General features: G+C 47.7%; 1 protein-coding gene across 1 annotated transcript; it reads left to right on the top strand.

Annotated features, from left to right (window-relative positions):
- The first annotated feature begins 1,063 nt into the window (after positions 1–1,063).
- Positions 1,064–1,600, top strand: LOC111257890. Its single transcript, XM_022828214.1, has one exon. The coding sequence runs from the start codon at positions 1,064–1,066 to the stop codon at positions 1,598–1,600; it is 537 nt and encodes a 178-aa protein (XP_022683949.1).
- The last annotated feature ends 18,295 nt before the right edge of the window (positions 1,601–19,895 follow it).

Genomic DNA, 19,895 nt, shown 5'->3' with positions numbered 1-19,895 from the left:
GACTGATGACACAAAGGTCATTTACTTTCCTGTATGCATAGAAATTGCGCCACTGACCTATCTCGAATCCTTGAAATCCAATTCCATCAACTCCTGGCAAGACTTGAAACGAGCCTTCACTAGCAACTACGCAGGGGCAATGCAATGCCCCAGTAACAGGATCGACTTGGCACAAGTCAAGCAGCAACGAGATGAATCACTACACAGCTATCTACGACGTTTCTTTGACTAGAAGGCTACTATCGTAGACATTTCAAAGCAGGACGTGATCGAAACTTTTTAGAATGTGATCCAAGACTTCGGTAGGCATCACCCTGCGGATGTCAAGGAACTCATGATCATGGCCCAATCATGGGCAGATGAAGAAGATAAAGAACGCGAAAGGTTTGAGTCAAATCGTAATCGTGGTCGTGACAATAACAACAATCACGGCAATAACCAAGAACAAGACATGAACCGCAATGGAGACCACCGAAACAACCACCGCAAGCGTAAGCCTGACAATACCATTGCAGCAATGATGAATTCAAATAAGAAATGATCTAACAGACATGAAGACAGGCCTGCATTCGGCGAGCTACAGAAGAAGCAGTGCTTGTGGTACCCACACAGCAAGCACGCCCCGTGGTACCCACACAGCAAGCACGCCCCGATAGATTGCTACAACCTGCGAAGGGTAATGAAAGATTTGCTAGAACCCCCAAACAATAACAATGACAACGGAAAAGGCAAGGTAGATGAAGGCGAAGATGGCGAAAACAAGTTCCAGACCCCATCCAAGACCATCAATGTCATCTTTGGCGGGATCTCAAGCACTTCCTCTAAGCGGTCCCAGAAACTAGTACTCAGAGAGATCATATCCATTGAGCCCGCTACTCCCACACCCCTCAAGTTGTCTGAGGTATAGATTACCTTCTCCAGGAAGGACCAATGGATAAGTTTCTTAGAACCAGGACGGTTCCCCCTTGTCCTAGACCTGGTTGTTGTTGGCTCAAGACTCACCAAAATACTCATCGATGGCGGCATTGGTCTCAATGTCATTATCGCCAAAACTCTAAAGAAGATGGGCCTCAACATCGCTGATATGCTTACCCCAATGAACTCTCCATTCTACGGGATCATCCCAAGCAATGCAGCTATACCGCTTGGACAAGTAGTCTTACCAGTTACCTCTGGGACTAAGGAGCACTACCGGACAGAGTACATCCAATTTGAGGTGGTGGATTTTGAGACCTCTTATCACGCCATCCTCAGTAGACCAGCATTGGCCAAGTTCATGGCCATTCCGCACTATGTGTACCTGGTATTAAAACTGCTAGGACCCAAGGGAGTTCTTTCTCTCCATGGAGACCTCAGAAGATCATGTGAGTGCGATACAGAAGCTGTTGAATTGGCTGCGACTACTCAAGTACCCAGCTCAATGCAACAAGTCTTCACCGCTTCAAAGAAACTCTCCCTGACAGAACTTGAAGTCCCGGAGATCAAGTCGGGGGCTACGAAGGTCAAGCCGGCAAGTGACATGGACTTCAAAGCCATCGACCTTGAAACCGGTGACTCCTCCAAGACAGCCCTGATTGCTACAGGGCTGGATGCCAAATAGGAAAGCGCACTCGTTAGTTTCCTTCGGGCAAACCTGGACATCTTTGCATGGAAACCGGCAGACATGCTAGGTGTGCCCAAGGAGCTGATCGAGCACTCACTTAACGTAGACCCTAAAACTACTCCAAAGGGACAATGACTACGCAGATTCGCCCATGATAGAAGAGAAGCCATCAACAAAGAGCTAGCAAAACTACTCACGACAGGCTTCATAAAAGAAGTCTTCCATCTTGAGTGGATCACCAACCCAGTCCTGGTCTGCAAGAAGAACAACAATGAGTGGAGGATGTGTGTGGACTACACAAACCTCAACAAGCACTATCCTAAGGATCCCTTCGGGCTCCCAAGGATTGATCAAGTAGTCAATTCTACAGCTGGATGCGCACTACTATGTTTCCTGGATTGCTACTCGGGGTATCACCACATAGCTCTCAAGGAAGAAGATCAAGTCAAGACCGTGTTTATCACCCCTTATGGAGCTTTCTGCTATAAAACAATATCCTTCGGGATGAAGAACGCATGAGCCACCTACCAACGCGCCAGCCAAATGTGCTTTGAGAAACAACTACACCGCAACATGGAAACATACATGGATAATGTGGTAGTCAAGACCAGAAATCCAGATGGTCTCATCACAGATTTGGAAGAAACCTTCACCATCCTGTGAGCGTTCCGGTGGAAACTCAACCCTACAAAGTGCGTCTTTGGCGTACCTTCAGGATAACTACTTGGGTTCATCATCAGCCATAGAGGCATTGAAGCAAACCCCGAGAAAATCACCACCATCACCAATATGCAAGCTCCATCTGGCATCAAGGACATTCAAAAGCTGACAGGGTGCATGGCGGCCCTCAACAGATTCATTTCAAGGCTTGGAGAATGGGGCCTCCCTTCTTCAAACTACTCAACCAGCAAGACAAGTTTCAATGGACCGAGGAGGCGGATAAAGCTTTGCTACAGTTGAAGGATTTCCTGTCAAAGCCACCGATCCTCACAGCGCCAATCCCAAATGAAGACTTGTTGTTATATATTGCTACAACTAATCATGTCATAAGAAGGGCAATAATAGTCGAAAGGTTTGAACCAAGCCACGTATATAAGGTCCAGAGACCAGTTTACTTCATCAGTGAAGTACTCTCAGATTCCAAGACCTGATACCCACCGGTCTAGAAGCTGCTTTATGCCATACTACTCACCTCGCGGAAACTGCGACACTACTTCTAGGAACACAAGATCTCCGTGGTCACTAACTTCCCCTTAGGTGAAATTCTTCACAATCGAGACACCATAGGAAGAATCTCAAAATGGGCAGTAGAACTCAGAGTGCTCTTCCTGGAATTTAGGCCACGAACCACAATCAAATCCCAAGCTCTAGTCGATTTCATGGCAGAGTGGAGGGAGAATAAATTACCAACACTAGCAGAATGTCCAAAGCATTGGGTCATATACTTTGATGGGTCACTCAAGCTCGAACGTGCCGGTGTAGGAGTACTCTTGATATCCCCCAATGGTGAAAAACTCAAATATGTTCTCCAGATATTCTGGGAGGTGTCCAATAACGAAGCCGAGTATGAAGCGCTACTGCATGGGTTACACCTAGCAGTATCCGTGAGGATGAAGAGATTACTAGTCTACGACGACTCGCTAGTAGTCATCAACCAAGTCAATGATGAGTGTGATTGCAACAAAGAGAACATGGACGCATATTACAAGGAAGTCTGCAAGCTAAAAATAAATTTTTAGGCCTGGAGTTCCACCAGGTTGTCCGTGACAACAATGTCACTGTAGACATCCTATCAAAGATGGGTTCAACACATGCTCAAGTTTTAGCAGGAGTCTTCATCCACGAGCTTCGCAAGCCATCCATCATGGAGCAGGCACCCTTAGCAACCACCGATCGCGGCCTAGTAGAACTAGACCGGGAGGTTATGATGATCAATGTGGATTAGAGAACACCATTTATTGACTACATCAAAGAGCACAAACTACCCTCAGACAAGACACAAGCAGAGCTAGTCTTACGATGAAGCAAAAGCTACGTACTCATCGGAGACAAGCTATACAGAAGAGGCGCATCTTCAGGAGTACTCATGAAGTGCATCACACGAGAAGATGGCAAGGACATATTGGAAGAAATACACAAAGGGATCTACGGCAACCACGCATCCACATGCATAACAGTAGGCAAAGCCTTCATAGCAGCGTTCTACTGGCCCACCGCACTAGCCGATGTAGAGGAACTAGTCTGTCGATGCTGAGGTTGTCAGTTCTTTGCAAAGCAACAACACTTTCCTATCTACAAGCTCATCACGATACGTCCAACATGGCCCTTCGCATGCTGGGGGCTCAACATGATTGGACCACTCCCAACTGCGCCCGGAGGATTCAATCGAGTACTCATAGCTATTGACAAGTTCACCAAGTGGATTGAAGTGAACCTTATCACCTGCCCCAAGGCAGATAGGGTACTCGACTTCCTCGACTAGAACGTCCACCGCTATGGATCCTCAAACCGGATCATCACGAATTTAGGCTCCAATTTCAACAACCACGAATTCAGGGAGTACTATGAAAACAGCAGAATCAACGTTCATTATGTCTCTATCACTCACCCAAGAGCCAACGGCCAAGTTGAGCGTGCCAACGGGATGTTACTGAAAGCTCTGAAGAAAAGGTTGCACAACATTGGCAACACCAAAGGAGGCAAGTGGCTCAAAGAACTATCCAACATACTCGGGGGGCTACGTACTAAACCATGCAAGCCTACGGGCAATCGCCCTACTTTCTGGTCTATGGATCAGAAGCCATACTCCCTGCCAATGTCATGTGGAAATCTCCCACAGTCGAATATTACGATGAAGGCGCGGCAGAAGAAACAAGGCATCTAGACATAGACAGCTTAGAGGAATCCCACTGTGCAGCACTCATCCGTTCAACAAGATACCTTAAAGGGCTCTGTCGTTACCACGATCGTAACGTCAAAGAGCGTTCTTTTAGCATTGGCGACATGGTCCTTAGCGTATAGAAGACACCAATGGGCTACACAAGCTCAGTTCGCTATGGGAGGGGCCTTACATCGTATCCAATGTCACAGGCCCAGGATCGTACAGGCTACAACATCTCTCTAGTGAAGACATCGAGAACTCGTGGAATATCGAGCATCTCTGTCGTTTCTACCCCTAGTCAGTAGACTACGGGACATTGTAAACAGGGCACTAGCCCACAACTTTAGTTTTTTCTAGCATAATAATGCAATTATTTTTCGATGATATTCGACTACTTGTCTTCACCTTAATCATGGCTTGCAAAAAGCTAGTCAGTAGCATTCCACGAGCTACTCAGCTCTCTAGGCCACAACGCCCCAGTACGACTTGCAATTACAAGTCTCCTGAGTTATTCAACTCATTCTCCAAGTTCGCAAAAAAGTGGACCAGCGGCGCAAAAAGTCAACAAGTCAACAAAAGAGTAACACAAGGCTATTCATTTCGACTTATTATTTCACATGCATCTTTTCGTATTAATGAATCTTGCAGGATACAGAATGCTTCCGCTTCAAAAGAAGTCAGAATGTCAAGAGTACAACACAAGTGCTCAACAACAACTACAAGAGACTGTCTAAAAGCAATTATAACAGAAGTCCCAGGTTTTTACAATATCACGCCTAGCGTGTGTGGACAGCCTCAGGACTACTCTACACCTTGGAGCAAGAAGCCTCGAGGCACAACGAAAAGAAACAAGGGCACGCAAGAAAGCTACGCCCATGAAACCACACCACCATCCTCAACTAGATGGCTGGATAAAGACCGTGACGCTTACCTTTCTCCACCGGCGAGCTCTTGCGTTGACTCATCCAAAGAGCAAGGGAAAAGCTAGGGCGCACGATACTTCCTCGTACAAGGATTCTTCAAGCACCGCAGCCACCGAACTCCGCTCGAGGATCTATGGAGGGAATGTGGAACCACAATACGAGGTATCTTCTAGCATCAGGGCACTCATCGGAAACTCACCACTAGCAAAGAGCAAGAGCCTAAGGCTCACTACCGCTATAACCCGAGTCATGAGTTCCCAAGAGATGAACGAGGCTCTATTTATAGCCAAGAGATGAAGCTACCATCCAAAGAGTTGCTACCGCACACCCGTGACTACACAGTACAAAGCTACCCCACAGCCTGACACGAGTACAGTACCCGCGTGAAAGCTTGACCACTCAGACACAAAGGATCACATGCAACACGTCCTGATTGCAAAAGGACAAGGTGTGCATAGTACTCTCATGCGTTCTCTTGGGTACACTCGCAATAACATAGACTCAAAGGGATAGGACTATAGTACTCTCATGCACCTACTCGGGTACATCCACAATAATGCAAGGGCAGGAGGTGGCACTACACGGACTAAGGCAACTACAGACTATTTAGTAATCAATTTCAATAATAACTCATGATCAAAGTTAATTTAATCTAAGGGAGATTGTGCTTGAGAAGGTACTAATGAGTACTACAGAGACACAAGTCAAAAAATTACAAGGAAACATTTCATTCATTCAAAAGACCCCCGTACAAGGCCACGAGTTCAAGGTCAATTACATTCAGTGGAAGCTTAATGACTACTAAAGGTTGATAAATTTGGTTACTTCCTCGGCAATGGGATCCATTTCGTCCATATACCGCTGGAAAGCCTCATTTGTGCAGTCCGCAGCAACACCCTCAATAATAGGGGTCAAGTCAGCCTTCAGGTAGAACGACTTGATGAAGCTCAATAGCTTCTTGGACACCATCTTCGCTACACCCTGGATATAGCCGGTGATCTTCACCGGTGCATCTTGGACCCTTTGAAACACTGGGCGGGGCTTTACTCCTTTAGTAGGGGGCTTCACCATGTCCGCCAATGGCTACACTGCATCTGACCACCGTTGGAGTTGTTCTTGTTGCGACTTGATGGTAGACATAGCCTCTACTAGGCTAGTATCACCATCCAGGTGCATCTTCTTCTCCTTCTCCAACTGAGCCTTAAGCTCTTCATTCTCTCTCGACACCCGACAGTAAGCATTCTTTCAGTCAGTTATGGAGTTCTTCAGCACTGTCTCTTGGCTCTTAAACTGTGCAAATCAGATAAGAAAGAAAGTCATGAGAAAATCTACATACTAAAGACAAGTCCTCGCTGAGGCTACGAGTACTTACCCTGCACCTGGTGATACAGAGACTTGTTCCGCATCACAATGCGGTCCCTCTCATATTCAAAGTTGTGCTTTTCTGCATGGAGGGACACCACGGCACTGTCATACTTCATCATGAACTGAGAAGTCCGCTGCTGCTCCTCAGCTAGCTGATTCTCCAGCTGTTCAATGCGGCGCGCAGCTTTGCCCCGCTCTCAAAGAAGTCGGGCGTTTTGACGAGCGCTCTCAAACAAGTCCTAAATACCAGGAAATTAGTACTTGAAGATCCTCAAATAACTACAGCCAAGACAGCACATCACAAAGATCAAGAATTACCTTGGCGCATGCCATCACTCGCTAGTTCATCTCAACCATGGAAGCCATGGCTTGTCGTAGGGGCTCCTCAGAGGCCTCAATCTACCCAAACTGCTCCGGGTCCTCTATAGCCGCATCCTTCTCCTCGCCAGGCACTAAGGCTAGCTCTTGGCTTGACGAGTTCCCACCTCCGATGTCGTCCCCACAGCAGCAGCAATAGCCTCGAGGGCTCCAGCAGCCTCGAGCTCGGGGGCTTCAGATCCAGTGGCTATGAGGGGTACGACGTTTGGAACGTTCAATACTAGCAAGTCTTCAATGGATGTAGCCTCGGGCAATGGGCTAGTCGTAGTAGTTTCAGCCTGCGGCAGTGTGACATATTGGAGGGAGCTGATCACGTCCTTCATAACAGCAGCCACCAAAGTTGTAGTGCCGGACTATCACCCTGGTGTGGGACTCTCCTCCGTCAAATCGACAATGGGTGCAGAGACTGAGTCCACAGCTGAGCGGTGCTCTCCATCAGCTGCCGGATCAGTACTCGATGCACCAAAGTCCGCATTTGAAGACGCTCTGCAAAAGTCAAACTGTTAGCGACAGGAATCAACTATTCAAAGCAAGATATGTACTCAAAAAAACATTAGAGTACTCACTTGCTGGACCGACGAGGAATCAAAGGAGGTTTGCTCCACAATCGTATTGGCAGTATGGTGGGGGCTGGCACAATTGCCGGGGCAGGTGGCGGATCTTGGTTCTCAGAAGTACCCGCGGGAGTCTCCTGCATAGTAGGGAGCTCAAGACCACTGCCGGTAGCTGCATTATCTCTACCCACGGACATTTTAGGCAGCGTGGCATCAACAACTAGTTCGGGCGTCCTTACCTCTTTGCTGATATCCACATCTGAAGCTCCAGCCACACCATCAGTAGCCACCCCTATCTCCATGGTCACATGGGGAGTAGTCGTTTTCGATGGTACGGCCACACTACCAACGACCGTCTCTACGACAACAGTAGCGCCAACAGTCGCTACCTCCACCTCGGCTACATTGTGGATAGCTGCCTCCGTCGAACCAAAAACATCATCAACGGCCACCTCCACGGTCTCGACTACTTCACTAGTAGCCTGCAAAAAGAGAAAAGAATTGAGATAGGTAGTCATGACTCCACAAGACAAGTACAAATGAGCTCTCACCTCGATGCCTTTCCCTTCTTCAAGAGTTATTATCGGTGGGGGTGCATCATCAATGCGAAGATCGCGCCTAGCGGACCTTCTGGGCATGACAGTTCGCTGTTTCTTTAGCAGCACCACCAAATCAGCATCCACGTCGTCGTCGACGTGGTTCTCCATGCACTAGAAGAAGACTTGCTCTGCTTGGAGGTGTGTGGCTGCATAACAAAATTAACCACATCATCAGATTTGAAGCTGCTAAAGGACTCGCTTTCTTTGTCCTCCTCCTCTTCTCCTGAGGACTCCCCAGGAAACTGCCCCCAGTGTGTTGGCATTGCAGCTTTCACGTCATCAGCACCAAGAGGAGGAGGAGGCAAAAAATACATGAGTACATCTTTCTGCATAAGGAAAAACAAGTCAGAAACAACAAATTAAACAACACGAGTACTCAAATGACAGAGGACGATGAGTACTCACTTCTCTCGGCTTGTTTCAGTGGTCAAACTCCTTGATTGCTTCACTTGTTTTGGGCACGTCGTCAAATTCCTTGAACATTCGACTCAGCTGCACCGCTACTTCTTCATTAGAGATGTCGTCCGGCAACATTCTCGATGGGTCGTCAAGCCCAGAGTACTCATACCCCTAGGTTTGGCGGAGCTACAATGGTTGTACCTGTCTCTTTAGAAAGCTGGCGGCTACGACTACTCCCGTTAGCCCATCCTTCTTCAACTCAGTGATCTTGTTTAGCAGATCGGGTACTTGCATACTCTCAATAGTAGTCGGCTCGTTGAGCCACCGACTACTATACTTTGGCCAGTGTCCAGTGATCTTGGGCAAGGATGGCTCATGATCCTCAACATAAAACCATTTATCTTTCCAACCACCATGGGACTCAACCAGCTTATACTCCAAATATATATCAGAGTACTACTCATGGATTTGAAAGCTGGCCCCTCCAATGACTTGCATGTTCTCTTGACTTGGCTGCAGCTTCAAGCGAAACAACTTGCGAAAGAAACTGAAATGGGGCTGGATCCCCAAAAAGGCCTCGCACAAGTGGATGAAAATCAAGATGTGCAGAATGCCATTTGAGTTTAGGTGACAAATTTGCAAGGAGTAGTAATCCAGGAGGCCTCGGAAGAAATCAGATGTTGGGACGGCAAACCCGCGCTCAACAAATCGGGCGAAAGTTACCGTCTCCTTGGGGTGTGCCTCGAACACCCACGGGTTGTTGTAGGACGATCTCCAGCCTAAGGTCGCTATATCTTTCAACAGCTTGACATCGACAAACTCTTGGATCTCCGCCTCCTTCATCATCGACCTTTTCCATGCCATGGCTTGATTGGGTGGTGCGGTCTGGTTTGTTTCTCCACATTTTGGCGGTGGCAGTTGGGGCTCTTTCCCCTTCCTAGAAGTTTCCTTCTTGGATTCACCTTTACAAGTCTCTCTCTTGGAACCCTCCTTGGACCCCTTCTTGGAACCCTCAAGCTTCTTCCCCATTCTGGTCTTCATGAGCCGCTTACGTGCATACGCTCGGGGGCTAAGTGAAGGGAGGCGGCGCAGGCGATTCACAAATGGTGTGCGGCCGTGCTCGAGGAAAAGTTAGGTTTTCTTAGGAAAAGGCTAACAGATGCAAATGACAGCGTAAGGGGAGGGGATAACTTTCCCCTATTCTTTATAACCGCGGCGGAGTCTCCGTGGGTAATGAGCTGATATTTTCACTAATTAGCGGCAATTATGGCCTTATCCATGCAAGACAGATTTTTTTGAACTGGCAAAAGCTGAAAAGTAACAAATTGAAAGACCCTTATACCTCCCAAAACTAGTCGTGTAACGGCTCGGGGGCTGCGTATACTGTGCCCATCAGGTGAAAATTTCTTTTTCTTGAAGATCAAGACAAAGATGGAACAAATGCAAATTGACCCTCAGCCTAATTCTTTGATTCAACCTAAGGCTCGGGGGCTACTCCATATGGAGTGCGATTTTCATTGCACTTCCATATACAGACTTGAAGATTGACTTTCCAAAAACAATGTCAGATGAGGCTAAGAGTACCTTCCAGCCGGATGACAGTACTCGAAGCACTCGAAGACTATGTCACGGTAGAAGTACTTAAAGAGCACCAGAAACTAGTCGAACCACGTCTGCAGGAGTACTCGAGACTGTTGCATTTGACTACAAAGTACTCGGGGGCTTGTCGGGCATACATCCATGGGCTCACTAGAAGGTTTGTATGGATCCACATGTGGAGAAGTATACCGAGATGTATCAAGACATGGAGACTATGGTGCAGGGTGGTGTGGTCTACATGGAAATCTAGGGGACTAGTCCATGACAAGGAAACTACTCTTCCTAGTTGGAGTAGTAATCGGTAGTCGAATCTGACTAGTACTCTTGTAAAACAACTACCCTGTAACCCTGCTCCCCCAATATATAAGGGCGGGCAGGGACCCCCTCAAGAAAAGTTCAATCCAATACAAGCAAACAACATACATGATGTACAGTATTACACGATCTAGCGGCCCGAACCTGTCTAAATCGCGTGCCTACGTACACCATCGAACTCCTGATTTCAGCAACACCCACCAACCAAAACTCTACCTTGGATACTTCCTTGGTTGGTTGTCGGATTTAAATACCAACACAAAGGTCAAAGAATTTGAAGATAAAATTCTCTAACTTTAAGGCAAACACGAGCACATACAGGGTTTTACAGAGAACGGATAAGAAAGAGAGGGATGGGAAATAGAGAGGAAAAAAAAGAATGGGAAGGAAGAAAGAAATAAAAGGAAGAAAAGAGAGAAAAAAACAAGGGCATTATGAAAATTTCACCTTTCTATCCATTATAAACAATTATGAGAAACCATTGGTAAAACGTTTTTTGAACCAGGCAAGTTCGGGCCAAAAAATGCTGCGCCAAAAAATTGACTATTGGATGGGTGATTAAATCATTAGTGACATGTTTACAAGATTACCAAGCTTAATTTTATTTAAAATTGTATTAAGATGAAGGTAAAAAATCTATACAAAATTAAAATTTGAATGTCTAGAGTATTTTTACAGGCCCAGTCCTATATACTCTCTTTTTTTTAAAAAAAATAGGCCTATGGAGGCCCAATACTCACCACTCCAAAAGTGTCGTCGTTGAAAATATTCCTGCATTGCATTGTATAGTTTCTTGTAGGAAGGAAAATATCGCATTAGTGACTTTATTTTCTCAATAAGGTCTATCTCGCATCATGACATCAAGTTGATGTGGTTGAATCAAGATCATTTGCACGAGCATACGCAAAACAAATAAAACAAAATAAAGGACATGACAAGTGATCATGTCACATCAACATAACACACGTCATCATCATCAACGTCATCCACCACCAATTACAACACTCGGACCGCACAATAAAGCCCTTCTAAAGCAACACGTTCAAAAGGAAACGGGGCGTACACATGTCGCCATTGTCATGATCCAATCAACAAAGGCTAGATCACATGTTTTCACCTGGAGAGCAAATCCATCAAACTTCAGGGGCTAAAAGTGCATGAAGGATTATTATATTTATTAGCATGTTTTATTGTGATCATGGTATTTAGAAAAGTGTAAATTGCAGCCATTAACAACCTCACTCGACTATGATGATACGGCCATTGACTTACTAATCATATCGATTTGGATGTGGCATTAAGCGTGGCTTGACCTAGCATTTCTTTGAAAAAACACCTATAATTTTAGTCAAATGTTATGTACCCACTAAGTGTTGGTAGATGGCCACTAATTCGCTGGCCCATTTGATGCTCTTGGCTACCCTTGACTTTTCATCTCTTGTTGTTTTCTCCTAAATTGTTCTTTATCTAGGGAACACAGCTGAGGGGTGGCAACAAGGTGAGCTAAAGGTCTCGAGCTGCAACATTGGGTTGGGGGAGGGAGTATAAGTGGCAAGCTTGCTCCACTGCCTGCACAAGATTGTGATGCTACGGCGGTAACATGATATAGGTGAGGTTCACCGGTAGAGCGAGGTCGAGCTGCTTTGGCAGTGGCTAGATGAGCTCTATTTGATGGTGAGATGGAGGTACAGCTTAAGCTGCTGAAGATGATGGTTGGACCGAGGCCATTTGATGAACTAGACTAAAAATCTCCTCATCTTGCTGGATGTGTGTCATCATTTTCCTACCCTCACGTACTGCCAATCACCACCTCCAATATAAACCGCATGTGCTCCCACCTTCAGAATAAACAAAAGGGGATAAATGAAAAAAAGGGTAAAGCGGAGGGCATTTATTGTGACTAGTCCACACTTGAACATGAGTCACAAATCAAGAGCTCTTGTACGGTGCTTTTAAAGTACCTTGTGTTTTGATTTTCCCATATGAGAAATTTTAGAGTGCGAGCCATCCATCCAGACAAACCGGACAAATCGAGCAGTAGAAATAAAGGAATTACGGTGAAGTATCTAAAGAGAAGTACCAAAAGTACCAATTTGATGGATCAAGTGAAAAATAATAGGATCAACAATCAATGTTATTTATTTTTTCGTAAGTTAAAAAGGGTAAGTGTACGTTGCAAGTTGCTACCGCTACTGCCTACTGCACACCTGCAACATTAGCAGGACCCTTCACAAGCCATCCGAAAAGGCAGCATACGTGCAGATCTCACCCGCACTCTCTTCCCGTGTCGACGTCTGTGCTTCAGCTCTGCACGCGTGCACCTCCATCTGCAGACGGCAAGGAGCGCGTTATGGTGTGCTCCTATGTCGATGACCGGTCATGAGGACTCAGGAGGTGGACCTCTGCGCCACTAGGCTAGCTGCATCGCACGGGTGGTGTGTCGCGGGCGGCGGCGCTGCGCTGGTCAGCCGGTGATCGTGGACATGGACTGCCATGGAGATGTCCTGGATCTCCTCCAGCCGCGGCAACTCCCACACCAGCATGTGGCCTAATGCCCGTAACAGCGCCGCCAGCAGCCTTGGATTCCGGCACTCACGTCCTCACCTCGCCGACGGTGTGCTCCAGCCGGGCAGGCCAGCCCAGGCCGAAGGCATCGAGCGATAAAACATGGCTAAGGTGTCGGACAAAAAAACTAGGCAAAATTACCCATATACCCTTTCTGAATTAGAAAAAATAAATAACATTGATTGTTGGTCCCATTATTTTTGTACTTGGTACTACCAAATTGGTACTTTTTCGTACTTCTCTTTAGGTACTTCACAGTACTTTCTTTATTTCCACTGTTCGATCTATCCGGATGGATGGCTCTAATTTTTCTCAAGCAGGATCTAAAATTTCTCCACAAATCAAACCTACTCCACGTATATATGATTAATGAGCCAATGGTCGTATCGTCGTAGTCTAGTGAGCTTAATAGCCGTGATTTACACTTTCTGTGTATGATGGCCCTAACAAGTATAGTGGCCATTCATGAATTTCTACTTCAAATAATGCCTTCATAAAGAAAATGATAGTAGTGTCACTACTGCCAGGTGCAACTAGTTAATGCCAAACCTAGAGATTTCTCTTCGTAATTGATGATCCAGTACTCATAGAGCATGCTAATTTGAAGTCCCAAAGTGTTGCCACCCCTTCATTTCCACAGTCAAATATGTCATATCTTTCAGTATTGGCCAACTAGAATAAGCCAACAAAACACCGAAATCTGCCATCTCTGTTAGATACATGGGCTTGGCCCATATAAATAATTCTGAATAAATCTCAAAGGCTCATTAGTGTAAGAGGGGTACACCATCTATTAGTTCCATATTACTAATAGATGAGGGTGTTGTGGGTTTTCCTCCCTATAAATACGGACCACCCCCCTCATGGAAAAGACACACCATAGACTACTATACGGGAAGACCCCAGGTTAGGGTATCCCTATTGTCTACTATGTTAGAGTTTTGCATGCTAGGATTGTCTCTTATCATGATTTATTTATTTTGAAAATTAGTATAGTAATTGAATAATTATCCAACAATCCAAAAACCTTATAATAGACAATCTGCTATTTTTACGATAGCTGGTTTTGTTGAGTCACTGAGGTCAGAAAAATTTTCTGGTGTGAACTTTAAGAGATGGCAATCGAAGGTCCGTCTGTGGCTTAATGCGATGCACATCTGGGACACGAGAAAAGGCAAACTAGAAGGTGAACTGACTACTGAGCAGTAGCAGAAGTTCGCGGATGCTAATAATCTTTTTGTGGGATGTATCATCAGCATGCTCTGTGACCGTCTGGTCGATGTCTATGTGGACTCAACAGATGCGAAGGAGTTGTGGGATGCTTTGGGTAGAAAGTATGGTGCAACAGATGTAGGCAGTGAACTATACCTCATGAAGAGCTTCCATGACTACAGGATGATGAACAACTGTTCTGTGGTAGAGCAAGCGCATGAGGTGCAGTCATTGTGAAGGACCTTGAGCAGCTCAAGTGTGAGATATCTAATAAGTTTGTGGCTGGATGCATTATTGCAAAGTTTCCTTCTACATTGAGGAATTTTGCCACAACTCTGAAATATAGGAGACAGGAGATATCAGTTAAAAACTTGATAGCATCTCTTGATGTTGAGGAGAAGGCTTGAGAGAAAGATGCTATTAATAAACGAGATCAAGGCGAGTCTAGCGCCCACATGGTGCAAAAGTTCCCACACAACAAGAATAAAGGGAAAAATAAGGTCATTAAGACTACTACCTTCAAAAAGAAGATGAACAAAGCCGAGTTGTCTTTCTATACCTGTGGTGTGGCGGAACTGCCCAAATTAACTTAGCTAAAGCACAATTAAGTCACCTAACACGCGATCATACGCTTTAATCAAGTTAACTCGGCAGTCCATCAGATTCCATCCGATAAACCACTCCACAGGACCAAGAAAGCATAGCTCAAACGAAGGTGAGTGGTTCCAGAGAATACAATAGATCATCCAAATTAAACAAGTGCATTAATTTATTACAACATCAGGTTCGAAATTCAAAAATAGCTTGTAGAGTTCTTAAGCAATGGAAATAAACAAACGGAAGCTAGCGCCGATGTCGGACGTCATGACGAGGCCAATCATAACATCAGTGGTCCCGGTCCTCGCCGTCCGAGGAGGGGTCCTACTCGACCGTCTGCCCAGGAGGAAGCTGGGAAGGCCAAGTGCCACTAGCGGCAAACTCGGGGGCATCAACATCACCTGAAAAGATATGCCACAACAAGGCTGAGCGACTACACTCAACAAGACTTAACCGACTGGTGGTTCTGATCCACCAATACCTAGACATGCAAGCTCTTCTGCTTTGGGGTTTGTTTTGCCAAAAGTGACCAGTGTAGATCCTTACTTTCAACATTTTAGCCGCAGGTTCTAAGTTCATTTACTTGTCTAAGTTAGCAACTTACACTAAACAACATAATTTCTCCAACAATTTATTACAAGTATTCATATTAAGATCACCAAGTTCCCTTCTTACTCAGTGTAGCATAGCGATCAAGTAGTCCCAAACTGTGAGAGGCAGACGAATCGATTCAAATTTCTTAACCATGCATGGTGAACCTAATCTCACGACATCCGCGCACCGCGAAGGGTCGCTTCATTTTTCAGCCGTCCCCATCAATTCCCAGACCCATGTCGGGCCTACTTCCCTTGGTACAAGGCTCCATAAACCCGGCCCCTGCCGTTCTATGACCGCGCTTGTCACCACATGCGGCCGCAAGGGAATTTCATTCCAGAGATAGTGGAACAAACCGCTTACATCCTGGTTCAATCAGGTACTAGGCTTCCCCATCCCATACTAGGTATGAGATTAGTACTTTCAAACACTTGATCACGAACACTATCACATCTTAACCTTAGTCCAATTTCAAGTAGACAGACGGGACAAACCACCAAGTACCGAACATAAGCCTAGCCCTTTCCATCGTCCTTATAGTTGCAGCATAAGTAAAGCAATCAACTCCTATAACTCGCGAGTGACAGGAAATCACTCGACTTTTACCGAGTCCTATTTAAGCATTGCAACTACTCGGCCTATCATACTAGTGTTCAGATCAAGGGCACTAATTCATGCATCTATGGTTTAAATCAACTCCTGAACGTCAATGCACAATCGAAGCAAGCAATTGTATTGCAAGTATTTAAAGATAGGAATCATGCTCCGAGGCTTGCCTTCAAGCAGGACGGTAGCGAACTGGTCTTTGGTGTGCTCGGGCTCGGCTCCTGTAGGCGGCGGCTCAGCTACGACCCCATCTTCCGGCTCCCCAAACCGATTCTAACTCGAACTCAGCACCATGTGGGATTCGGTCTTAAACAAACTCGGAGTCCTACTCGGACTTGAACAAAAATATGTATTCAGATTCAGCCAACAGAAAGTTTTATATGGTAGCACATGGCTGTGACTAGAACGTAACAAGAACTCAAAACTCTAAAGGGCTAAAACTAAGACCAGCAACTCGACACAACCGAAGCAACCAAAAACTCAACTAGCCCTAACTAAGCAGTGCTAGCAAAGGCTCAAAGGGTTTATAGGATTGCGGGTAAACTAATCTACTAAATTTTTTTAGCTTTTTTTGGACTATGGGAAAGTAAAACAGCGAAGGATTGGAAGTCTCTCACCGGTAAACCTTGCTCTGATACCAACTAGTATGAACCCGCTACGGTTGATTCCCGATCTTTCGATGAGAGACGTGGGATAACTCGATTGGTCGATGGAGATGATGTTCACGGCCCGACTACAGCCTTTCAAGCTGCGCCTTAGCAACCGATACACCACCTCCAATGGGTGCCGCGATCTTGTGGAGCGCGTCACCTGGCCACTAGGGCACTCATCCTGCAAGTAATCTAAGAACAAGCAACAACAAGTAGAACAAGCAACTCAATTGCAAATATGGAGATGAAAAACCAATCTAAAATCACAAAGTTGGGGTTCTGAATCGAGTAGAACGGATGGTCTAGTCGACACTCGTGTCTACAAGGAAGAAGCAATGGCTAAACTTTCAACAAAACAAAACCCCATCTGTTTGTGGTGGCCTAATCCTTATTAAAACCTAGGAGGACGACCAAGGGGGTGCTGGGTCGTGCTCCAACACTAGGACATGTCCCTAATGGACCCAACTTGATACACAGCCCATTGAGCCAAAATAAGGTGACGCAGCACCTCTAGACAGAAAACCTCTCGGTAGTATTTCGGTGATTGCGCCGGACTCAGAATAGATATGGACATGAGTCTAGATCCATATGAAAATATACTTCATAAGGATTCCAAGGAGTATTTGAACGTCTAAAAAAGAGTCTGGATGAGGTCGTGGCGGCTGTTGCAAGTTAGGCCCGAACTGCAGTCCGAATCCAGCACCAAAACGTGTTGGATTGGATCTCTTTCTTTCCTTGGGCGTGGATATCCTTCCCTCTGACAGCTTTGCGGCGCATTTATGGCGAGATCGATAGGGGGGCCCACGGGATCTGTGCCCGAGGCGGATTCTGGTCTGGAGAGCCCGAGGTAGCCCGACCCCTTACGCTTGGAGTCGGGCGAGATGGAGACCCTCGACGGGGGGTCGGACGCTCCCGACCCTAGGCTCGCGGTCGGGCGAGGTGGAGCTCGTCCCTCCGGAGGTCGGGGGCGCTCAACCCCGAGGTATAAGGTCGGGCGAAGCGGAACGTGGCTCTCGCCTCCCATGTTGGGCCGACGGCTAGTCGCCGTTCCCTTAGGCGGGCCTGGGCCTTTGCGTTTTTGTTGTTTCCATGGGCTTCGATATGTCATTAATATTTTCCCCTGACAGTAGCCCCCGAGCTTGTGGTGGAGTGGGGATGCTCCTCCAGAGGCTGTTGTCATCGCCCGTAGGGGATCCTCACGGTTGATCCGGGACGGGAGGTGTTGTTTGCGCGCCTTGACCGAGGGGGTCGACCAGGCGACGCATTTTTGTGAGCGACTTGGATTGGGGAGATTTCTTGTCGTTCCCTTCCATCTGAGAGTCTTTAAGTCCAGACCACCCATGTGGCCTTTGGTTGTGAGGCCAGCCCCCGAGCCCCCGCGCATTGCAGGGGACCGGTTGGGAGACTAGGTCGACTTTTGTACGTTACCCCTCAAGCATCCGTTCGCTGGGATGGAGGGGATGAGCCGTGCCACACTATCCTCGTCGGATGAACCATGGTGCTCATTGAGCTACTAGTGGGCGAATTCGAGTGGGGTCCCGGTCCCCGTTCGGGGGGGGGGGTCCGGCTTGGGCCAAGCTTGTGGCGTACCCCAGGCTCCGATCGGCCAGTTCATATAGTTCCCGAATCCGTTTGGTCGGATCCGGGGGCTCATTGCCTTTCTTCGGGGAAAAATCATGAACTTTGATGCCGGTTCGGACTCGAATGTGAGATTGAGACGCCCTGGGCTATCGCACGCCTGGGTGATGGTCGCTTGCGGACCCGTCTACTCTCACCCCTCGCTTGGGGGCATCCTAGAGGAGTTGTCAAACCCATGGTGGGCCAACCTTCGAACTCCTGGATTGTAATGGGTCGTAGAGGCATTTTCAGCCCCGTATCCCTTTCTTACCTTTTGGTGGGCCTTGGGCCGGACGTGAAGGGAGGTCACGTCTTGGGCCGGATGTGGAGGGAGGCCACGTCTTGGGCCGGACGCGGAGGAAGTAGCGCCTTGGGCCGGACGTGGGGGACGTCGTGCGCGTATCCCTGGGAGATGAAGCGGAGGAGGGCGCCGACCCACGAATCGAGGGAGGAAGGGATGTTTCTGCTGCCGGTCGTGCGCACGGTTTCCGAAAAAGAGGCGGGCGTGGCGGAGCATACCTGGCGAAACATTTATGGTGCGGGGGCGTCTGTTCTGCTTCCCCTGCGCTTTCCCTATAAAATGAAAGCTTCGCCTCGCCGGTTCCGCCCGCCGTTTGCCTTCAAGCTTTTTTGCCTCCTCGCGCACCCTTAGCTTTCCTGCGCCCGCTTCGTCTTCCTCCGCCCAGCGCCGCACCCTTTCTCCTCATCCCCCGTCGAGCCCCTTTCCCTCCGGCGATGGGATCCTGGGCGCTTTCCCACTTCGGCCCCACGCGCGCCGAAGGCCTAGTGAGGAAGGGTCTCCTCTGCAAGAGGATGGGGGCGGGCGAGTGGGAGCTTCCGGAGATGGAGCAAGCGCCGACGCCGCTCGCCGGCTATGTCGTCTCCTTCGCCCACTTCCACGAGAGGGGGTTCGCGACTCCGCCGAGCCTCTTCTTCAGCTGCAGCACCTCAACCCTAACGGGATCCAGCACATCGCGGCGTTCATCGCGTTGTGTAAGGGGTTCCTGGGCATCGAGCCGAACGTCTCGCTATGGAAGTACTTCTTCACGGTCAACCTATACCAGAAGGCCAAGAAGAAGGGGAGCCAGCAGCGGTCGTCTCCGGTGCCGATAGGGTACGCCAGGATCCACCTCCACCATACTCGCGCCAAGGAGTACATGGCGATGAAGACCGCAATCTCCCACAAGGGGTGGCACCAGCAGTGGTTCTACGTGAAGAACTACCCAAACTTCCCCCTGCCGGAGTTCACCGGCCGCATTATCGAGGCGGCGCCGGAGGTGTGGGCGTACGACCCGGTTGATAAGGAGAAGAAGCGGATCAATGGCCTACTGCAGGCCATCGAGCACCTGAAGGGGAGGGGGTTGACCGAAGCCGGAGTCATCGGGGCGTACCACGCCCGGCAGGTGGTGCCGCTGATGCTCTGGGTCCGCTCGCTTGG

Source organism: Setaria italica, chromosome I, assembly GCF_000263155.2.
Source record: "Setaria italica strain Yugu1 chromosome I, Setaria_italica_v2.0, whole genome shotgun sequence".
In the NCBI taxonomy this organism is placed as follows: Eukaryota; Viridiplantae; Streptophyta; class Magnoliopsida; order Poales; family Poaceae; genus Setaria; species Setaria italica.
Note: the sequence above shows the minus strand (reverse complement) of the source record. Positions and strands in the feature narration are given on the sequence as shown.